General features: G+C 48.4%; 1 protein-coding gene across 4 annotated transcripts in view; it reads right to left on the reverse strand.

Moving 5' to 3' along the window:
* bcl11bb (BCL11 transcription factor B b) overlaps positions 1-10,000 on the reverse strand; it is a 31,335-nt gene that overhangs the window by 17,546 nt on the left and 3,789 nt on the right. Inside the window, exons 1-2 of one of the 4 annotated variants that reach the window (XM_030345316.1) lie at positions 3,292-3,503; positions 2,722-3,096 (exon numbers count right to left, since the gene is read on the reverse strand). In XM_030345316.1, the coding sequence (XP_030201176.1) occupies positions 2,722-3,096; positions 3,292-3,331 (415 nt within the window). In that variant the 5' untranslated portion in view covers positions 3,332-3,503. Of the gene's footprint in view, positions 1-2,721; positions 3,100-3,291; positions 3,504-10,000 lie in introns of those variants that run through there. The other 3 variants (XM_030345315.1, XM_030345313.1, XM_030345312.1) reach the window with 3 other exon arrangements.

Genomic DNA, 10,000 nt, shown 5'->3' on the forward strand with positions numbered 1-10,000 from the left:
AAGACTTGCTTTGAGTGGCAATCGAACGCGTTGAACAAAGCTCTCTCCCTTGCTCCGTTTCATTGCTGGCTTTGAGTGTCTTTCGTGTTCCTGTTTCACTGCTGATAAGTAAAACACTTTTAACACACAGGCTGCTGGCCGCGACGCTGGCATTTTTGGGGTTTGCTGTCTGGTTTGGCCGGCTGTCTTACCGGCTGGCTGACTAACAGTGTGACTGACACGTTGGATTTCAGGATGACTCATCAAGTCCAATAAAAACAAATTCCTCATCACCCAATAGCTACTCTGAAGCACCCGGCAGCCTCTTAGCAATACGCTACTTGATGAAAAATGTCGGGCTAGGGGTTCATTAGACAGTGAAACTACAATACGAGTTATAATTACCCACAGGTACTTTAGAATCCATGTCAATGAACGAAGTGCTCGGGAAATATTGTCAAACTTGATATTGATGCGGCCTCTTGACTGATGTCAGTGAAATAGACTGTTGTAATCAGGCTGCCTCTTCTTGGTTTAATTATGCAGTTCCATTCAGGGGTGATTAACTGCCCTCTATGGTTTGAATCCACTGGTCTTTATTTGTCTGAAATTACCGATGATGTTCGGCCGAGAGTGGATGAAACGAGGGCCGGTGGAAACGCCTCACCGAAAAATTTGACTAAAGTGTCTAAAGAAGTTACTGATTTAATTTGAACTATATTGTTATTACACTACAATCCCTCGCCCTCAAACGGAAATAGCTAACAATATTCCAATCATACATCAAGATATTAAATGACATTAATTCATCATCGTCAGTTCAATTAGTTATGGACCTGACAAATTAGAAATGCCTTTGGTGCGGCGCTCTTCCTCCTTTGTATAAAGGCTTTCTCAAGGTCTATATCTTACTACACTTTCTTTTATTATCATTTTTCTCCGCACAACCGATATCATATCACAAATGACTTATTCAGCGGCTCCCTGGCCGTCCTCCTCCCTCTTCGTCTCTGGAAGTCTCTGGAAGGCCGACCGCAAGAGAGCGCTAATCCCGGACATCCTACCCCCAGCCCGACCGGGGCTGTGTGGGGGTTGCTAGGAGGGGGGGGGGTACGTATCCAAAGTTATGAGGGGGGGCGGCCGCTAGGAGCGATGTGTACCTCCCCCCTGTGGAGCCCTGCTGGCAGCGCTGGGCTTAGTCCCACCCCCCACAAGCCCTCAGCCAGATGAACTTACTTTACAATTAATCCCTTTCTCCGCACTGCACAGAGCAATGAATTTTAATCAGCTTTTTTCTTTCTGTCTTACTTTTTTCTTTGCTGCAGGATTTCCGATGCCTGCGCGCTCACACGCTCTCTCTCTTTCTATCGCTCACACACAGACACAATACACACACGCCGTGCAACACACAAAAGGACAACAGAGCATACACACACACACACACACACACACACACACAGACACAGAAGGACCACTGGCAACCATGCATGTGCACACTAGGGGCGGCTTCTCTATCACCTGCTGCCTTGCCGTGCAAAATTGGTTTCAGCAGAACAAGTCCTTCAGGCCTGTGTGTGTGCGTGTGTGTGTAGTGTGCGTGCACCCTCTTTTTGTCTGTCAGTCTTTCTGTCCGTCTGTCTGGGAGTGTGTGTGTGTGCGTGTGTGTGTGTGTGTGTGTGTGTGTGTGTGTGTGTGTGTGTGTGTGTGTGTGTGTGTGTGTGTGTGTGTGTGTGTGTGTGTGTGTGTGTGTGTGATGTTTCACTTTAAGCGCATGTGGGCTCAGCTCTCCGTCACTCTAATGAAATCATCCAGAATGCATTAATCCTTCCTGAAGGCCAGTGTCAAAATAACTAGAAGCTGGGATTCCTTTAAGGGAGCTATCTGTCTTGGACAGGTGAGAGGTGTCTGGCTGTGTGCGTGCGTGTGTGTGAGTGTGTGTGTGTGTATGTGTGTGTGTGTGTGTGTGTGTGTGTGCACATGTATGTATTTATCTGCTTGGTTAAAATAATCTTGTGAGGGAGGCCAAGTGTGTTCATACGTTTTCTATTACAAACTGCATATTAACGTATCACAGTGGGAATCTGTGTGTGTGTGTGTGTGTGTGTGTGTGTGTGTGTGTGTGTGTGTGTGTGTGTGTGTGTGTGTGTGTGTGTGTGTGTGTGTGTGTGTGTGTGTGTGTGTGCGTGCGTGCGTGTGTGTGTGTTTCTGTGTGCCAAGACTGTGTGCGGGCTACTGTACACACCTGTGTACATTCTGAGTGTACTTCTAAAGCGACTGTGACAGTTTGGTGTGTGTGAGCAGGTGTGTAGGCTTCCTGTTGTTGAACAAGTGCTGCAAAACAACTTGATATCAGCCTGGCCTCTCAAACCGTTGCCCTGGCCACATCAGCTGTACGTTCACGTCTTTTTACACTTTAAAGCAGCCCTTTATGGTGCATCTTTGAGTTTGCAATGCGTGCGACGGAAAAACTCTTCTTTTGACGGGAAATTCAAATTTCTTCTTATTCTCTCCTGCCCCCTCAACCCATTTCAGAAAACATTATCTTCCCGTAATTTAATTATATTTGAATATCTTCCGAGACTCACAGCCCGGTCCACCACCGCCAAACCAAAAAAAACAAGGCTATCACTTCACAGGAAGTACCAGCCATGTAAAACCCCTCCAATCGCGTTTCACTTTCTGATGCTCATCATCCCTTCAAGATGCCCTCCCACCAACACCACCACCGCCACAACAACTCACCTCCTCTCTCCTGCTTGGGGCAGATTCCCTTGGCCGGAGTCAGCCTCCTCTCCTCGTTCCCCTCCCCTCCCGGGGTGGTCTGGATGCCAACCTCCACCGGTACGGGCCCCCTGCCGAGGTCCAAGGACCTGGCCCTGGCCGAGAGGGGCCCGCCGTTCTCCCCGGGTTTGGAGAAGGACCTTGGACCGATGCCGGCCCCCCGGCACAAGCGCCTCTTGTGCTCGATGAAGACCAGGATGTCCCCCAGAGGGAAGTTGGTCTGGCACTGGCCGCACGTCAGCAGGTCATGCTCCCCGGGTCCCGCCCTCCGTGGGCTGGGAGTGGCCGACTCTGGAGGCGGAGATCCAGCCCTCGACTCATGATTGGTTTCTGCTGCTGCTGAGGGGGGAAAAGGGAAAAAAATATATTATTATTATTATTATTATTATTAAAAGAAACGAAGGAAGTTGATCAAAAATGGAGTCTTCATTGCCCCACACACTTGCTGCAGAGAGGATGAGAATGACAGCCATGAAACACACACACACACACACACACACACAGCGGATGTGTATCTCTCGATTACAATACCTGAAAGACGCCATCTTTTAACCATGCAGGAGACTTCCATTGTGTTAGTTTGTCACCCTAGTTGCTCTTCAGATAACGTGTGCTGCGCAGAGACAACTAATGTTGCGGCTACCGCAACATTCACCTGGGAGGAACTTTATCGACCAATGATTTGAGCAGGTGTGGCTAGACACCGAAGCATATGTGTTTGTGTGTGTGTGTGAGAGAGGGAGACAGAAAGTTAGAAAGAGAGAGAGAGAGAACGATAGAGAGAGAGAGAGAGAGAGAGAGAGAGAGAGAGAGAGAGAGAGAGAGAGAGAGAGAGAGAGAGAGAGGGAGGGAGGGAGGGAGGGAGGGAGGGAGGGAGGGAGGGAGGGAGGGAGGGAGAGAGAGAGAGAGAGAGAGAGAGAGAGAGAGAGAGAGAGAGAGAGAGAGAGAGAGAGAGAGAGAGAGAGAGAGAGAGAGAGAGAGAGAGAGAGAGAGAGAGAGAGAGAGAGAGCGAGAGAGCGAGAGAGCGAGAGAAAGATCAAGAGATTACATCTGGTTTCCGGTGTGGACCAAAACTGCTCTAACACTTAGCAAACCAACGCTAAGAAGTATGGTGCGCACAATCACGCAAACACACGCACTCACAATCTGTGTGTGTGTGTGTGTGTGTGTGTGTGTGTGTGTGTGTGTGTGTGTGTGTGTGTGTGTGTGTGTGTGTGTGTGCGGGCCTGCGTGCGTGTGCAAGCATGTCAGCTAACGAGCAAAGCTATAGATGATAAAGGATTAGAGAGCAATCAAAGAAAGGAGATGCAGCCTCTAGTCTGTTTGTGTGTGTTGTATGCGTGCGTGTGTATATGCGAGCGTGTGTGTGTGTGTGTGCGTGTGTGTGTGTGTGTGTGAGTGACCTGTTTCTGCATCAAGGTGTGCATCTGATACAGAACTCCTCCAATTATACTTTTATAATAATACACAGGCCGCCAAAAAAAACAAACAAGCAAACAGCATCCTAGAGAACCTTGGGACAACTCCCGGAGAACAAACACATAGAGACCAATCCGGCGGGGGTCACCATTCCCGGCCTTTGTGTCCTCATGTTCTCCTCTTAGTGTCGTTGGGGGGGGGGGGGATTCCTGGAGCACCACAGACCCTCTCTCTCTCTCTCCAGGGGGAATGGGTATTCCAAAGCGTGAGACGTTGATGCTTCGCAGAAAGGAACCAGTATAACCACCCCTGACCCCACCAACCCACCAACCCACCTCCAGCACAACCAGTACCACCAGTACCACCAGTACCCCCGTCTCCCTGTTGTCATTTGTGGTACCAACTCAATTTGCATTGTGTGTGTGTATGTGTCTGTGTGTTTGTGTGTATGTGTGTGTGTACGTGGAACCATGCATGCAAGTAACACACTGCTGCTTGAGATTGTACCGTTTCTGCCTCGCAGACGGACTTGCTTGCTCTAAGATCTATCCTCACAGGCCCATGCATAAAATCTCTAATGATCTATTGTCACTGTGCATCCCTCCCTCTCTCCCTCCCTCCCTCCCTCTCTCCCTCCCTCCCTCCCTCCCTCCCTCCTCCCTCCTCCCTCCCTTTCTCCCTCTCTCTCTCTCTCTGTCTCTCTCTCTCTCTTGCTATCTCTCCGGGACCCCTCCCTACCACCCTCGATCCCTCCCTCCCCACCCTCCCTCCCTCCCTCCCTTCGCCCTCCCTCTCTCTCTCTCTCTCTCTCTTGCTATCTCTCCGGGACCCCTCTCTTCACCCCTCCCTTCACCCCCCCCCCCCCCCACCCCTCACCCCTCACCCCATCCCCGGCCCCTCCCTCACGCTAGCGCCCTGGGTGTTGATCGGGTGCCAAATATCTCTCCTCTAAATGGCGACGGTTAGCTGGAAGCACGCCAGATAATTTCCATCTCATAATCTTGGGCGGCGAAGAAAGAACACAAATGCATATTTACCCACAGTTCACAGCTTGTGACCGCGATTCACATGAACCGGTGCTCCGGTGCTGGCCACGTAGGCCATTGTACCCTCGCATCCGTGTGCTTTCATGTGTGTGTTCCATAGCTATGTGTTTGAGTGTGTGTTTGTCTGTGTGTGTGTGTGTGTGTGTGTGGATGTTTGCATGTATGTTTGCATTATTGTATATAGGTACGTGTGTGTGTGTGTGTGGCGCATGTGAGAGCCTGTCTTTGCGTTTGAGTGTGTGTCCACTTGTTTGTGTGCATGTGTGTGTGTGTGTGTGTGTGTGTGTGTGTGTGTGTGTGTGTGTGTGTGTGTGTGTGTGTGTGTGTGCATGCCTGTGTGTGTTTTAATGTGTGTGTTAGTGCGCGTGTGGGTGTCACACCAGCTCATTTCAAATTAATTTCAAATTCGGAGAACATTATTTAAGACAGGTGGCGTGGGGGGAGACGATTGGGAAACAGGCCCTGGGAATCCTGATGCTCCCTCAAACAGGGGCCAACGACACCTCAGCAATTTGACCTCGCCTTGTCTCCAAAAGAAGACGTCAGGAGAGAGAGAGAGAGAGAGAGAGAGAGAGAGAGAGAGAGAGAGAGAGAGAGAGAGAGAGAGAGAGAGAGAGAGAGAGAAAGAGAGAAGGGCCTGTTTGTTGAGTTCCATGGCCCTCGGCGCAAGGTGGTGAATTAGAGCACTTGGCAGAGGAACAATGCCGCAGGAAAATCAGACGTTTCGTCCGACATTTTCTCAAAACCTCCTGTACCGGCTCTCGCTCCGGGGTTGCCTGAAGTGAGTCGAGGTGAGAAATTGGGACCAACATGCAAAAATGTTCTCGGAAAAAAGGTACACACGTACATTACACGCACGCGCACCCCCCCCCCTCTCCGCGGACACGCAATAGGTTGATGGAGCACATGGCAAGTGTGTGACTGCTCTGTCTTATCATGAGCCAGGGAGTCAGGCAGCCCTAGAGCGCCCCCTATCAGGTGGTCGAGGAGAGGGGTCCACCACTTATTAGCCTAGCAGCCGTGGTTAGCGCGTTGTGCATAGCAGATGCTCCTGAACAATGAAGGCTCTATGGCTGAACCTTACATCATGCAAATGTGCATTTGTTTTGTAAATTATTGCTGTTTTTTATTTATCTTTTCATCCACAGACATGTGTTTTACTGAACATGATGTCAAATATCTAAATGTTTTAGAATTAATAAAAAAAAGAATATATATATATAATATAATATAAGTCTTTAAGATATCGTTCCCTATGCCATATTTCCCTTTTTTGTACTATTAACCTCAATGTGTAAATATAAACGTAAGACTAGCAATTATGTGTGACTGATGCTTCATACTATAACTCCTCTCATAGATTTTCATATTATTTAAGTTCATTTACCAGGTGCTAGGTTCGGAACTCATTAAGGTGACAGTTGACTGTTCTTGTAAACAAACAGAAAAATAGCTAATGGTCCAACAATTAGTTTTCATAGCCCTTACCAAATCAACAGTTTTTGTTTTCTCTATTCTGGTCAAATGAGACACATTGCGCAAAAGAAGATAGGTTAATGTTCTTCCTTACACTAACTGCTAATTAAAGCATAATTAAATGCTCAGCAGCCGAAGCTTACAGCAAATATATCAAAGATATATATTCTCATCAAAGAGCTACTATTTGCTAGACAATACCATACCTCCAGAGTTTAAACAGTACACTGTGTTCTAGAGACACACGGAGAGACGGAATGGCCAGTGGCGTTCATCTGACAACTGAAGTGAATGAGTTCAGACCTGTCTCCTCGCCCCTGTCTTGTTATACCTTGGACTGTATTACACTACGCACACACAAACACACACACACACACATGCACATCTATACACACACACACATATGGATACCGAAACACACACACACACAAACACACACACAAAACACACACACACACACACACACACACACACACACACACACACACACACACACACCTCCACACACACACACACACGGATACAGAAAGACATACACACACACCATACATAATACCTATAGAACAATCATACACACCCACACCCACACCAAAACACACACACACACACACACACACACACACACACACACACACACACACACACACACACACACACACACACACACACACACACAGACACACACACACACACACACGCACACATTCCCAACACGGTATGTATATGCATGTGTAAAACGCCAGAGGAGAAAATCACGGAAGATTCACGCTGTCATTGAAAAAGAGAATGACAAGTACGAAATGGTTGCAGATGGTTGCGATCAGGAATTCAAACGGCAAGCGGTCTGGCTGAGCCCATTCCTCCTCTCCCCGGCTATGATTGCCACAGGGAGAGGGAGAGAGAGCTGAGCGGCAACAGCATGCATTGTGTAAGGGCTCTCATTATCTTATCAACCTTTAATCCATACCAGGCTCCTTTCTTATCATAAATCTTACGGAGGATGGTTCGCAAGAGCATGGGAAATACTGGCATCGTGTGCAGTGTGACAATGGCATCCTCCATGTCACTAAATCACTCTAAGTGACTTGTCAGTCGTCAGCCCCATTACGTGCGGTGATGAATCTTAATCTTCCGAGCAAATTTGGAGGTTGAGGAAAATAATAGTATTTATCACGTAATGTACATTTGATTGTGGTTTTGAAATGACTCTAACATTTTGTGTTGTTTTTTTTTATGCCCTGCTGCAAACACTGCACTGCACTGATATTAGGATAGAGAATTGCACTAAATCTGAAGTGAATCTTACGAAAGATAACCACTCCACAGGGAATTGTTCGCTCGCTGGCCACATTCTGTGTTGCAAATGCACAGCGGAGCCATCGCACGTACTGCCTTGTTCGAATATCCCTCCGCCATATGGTGTCAATAAAGACACGCACCGAAAAGGAGATGCAACTCATGCAGCAGTAGCACGACCCCATTCTGAGCACAGAACGATAACACAGAGCTTTCCCATAGTCACGTTGTAAAAATAAAAACATACTGAAATAAATAAGGAAAATACTACCACGGGTGATTAAGAGGCACAGAGGGTTCGCTAGGCGGGCTTTAGCGCTACGACTCTGGACCTGACTCGCTGTGTGTGTGTGCTGAACCAGCAAAATGTTACAGGCTGTAGGGGATGCTCGCTATTTAACGTGTGCAGGTTTATTTTTTATTCCTATAGGTGAACGCTCCCAGCGCTGGGTTTGAAACCGACGTAAAGAACAGCTTGTTTGAGAGATCGTAGTCTGGCGTAGTCAGGCCCTGTTTTGCGTCGGGCCTTTGGATTGGGTGAGCGCAGACATTGCTTGCATGTGTGTGTTTTTGTGTGCTTGCTTGTGTTTGTGTGTGTAGGTGCATGTGTGACAACTACTAAAACGAATCGGTCACTGCAGTTTCGTTCAAGGGCCGAGCATATTTCCAGCACACGCTGTACCAGCTCAAGTATGTCGACGTTCAGGTTCTCTGCTCCGTCTTTACGTCTGACATAAACATGCCTATTGCCCAACTGCAAACGGCCCCGTTCAACCCTGAACTATAACTTAGCATTAGCCCCCAGTGGGGAAAGCCCACTGGTTTGCCTCCATTCTTCGTAGCTCGAGGTTTTGGGAAAAGAGCACCGACTATGATTCAGCACCCTCACACACATGTACACAGGAATGCAGGCACACTACTGGCCTTAAACCGTTTAAACTGTTTAATAATTATAATTAAGATCAGAGGGGGTTTGGGTCTACCCCATCTGGCCCACACATACTGTAGCCTAGGGAGTGGACTTAAGTCCTAAGAACAATAGAACTACCGGTTTCGTAGGAAAACAGCCAGAAGGGCAAGATACCTAGCAGTGTTTCTGTGTATATCGGTGCTGCCGGCTCCGTGAACCAAGTTCAAGTGGGACGACACAAGAAAACGTCCATTCCGAAAAGGCAATAAGACATACACACCGATGAAACAATGAATGATAGGGTGTCAGAGAAACGCACAAACAATTACACACACACAAACACACACACACGCACACACACACACACACATGTACTGTCCACACACAAACGCACACACACACACAAATGTACGGTCAAAACACACACACACACGCACACACACAATACCCGACGCACAGCACTACCAAGATGGCGTCCCTTTCTGGCCTCACCAGGTGAAGGTCAACGCCTTTGACCTTTTTGACCCCACCCCCCGGAAAAAAAGTAGGAGGGATGAGTCCAGGAATTTAATTGCCGCCCAAGGGCTTTCCGCGGCCGCCCGCATGCCGGTGAAATGGAAGGAACAGGTGTCGGTGACAAGTGAGAGAACAGGTAGGACGGCATCGGACACCTCACATGGCCCTGCCGCGAGCCATCTCCCTTGATCTCACGGTGGGGAAGGAGCCGTTCCTGAGAAGAGCTGTTCCCTGCCGGCTGTGTGTGTGAGTGTGTGTGTGTGTGTGTGTGTGTGTGTGTGTGTGTGTGTGTGTGTGTGTGTGCGTGTGTGCATGTGTGTGGGGGGGAGGGGGGGGGGATAATTATCGAGACGCTTGCGTTAACATTTACGAGCTTTTTCAACTGCAGATTCCACCATTTTCGTCATTTATTTATTTTATTCCGAAATTAAGTGTCTGTGCCAAAGGGCGGGGAAGGTGAGATTTTTTGTTGGGGGGGAGGGGGGGTGTGGCGGACTACAAGGAAGAGGTGTCCAAGAAGTTGTAAGACGCAGTGAGGACACATTGAAGACCTGCTCTGTGGCTCAGGCTGTTTCTA

Source organism: Gadus morhua, chromosome 21 (assembly GCF_902167405.1).
Source record: "Gadus morhua chromosome 21, gadMor3.0, whole genome shotgun sequence".
In the NCBI taxonomy this organism is placed as follows: domain Eukaryota; kingdom Metazoa; phylum Chordata; class Actinopteri; order Gadiformes; family Gadidae; genus Gadus; species Gadus morhua.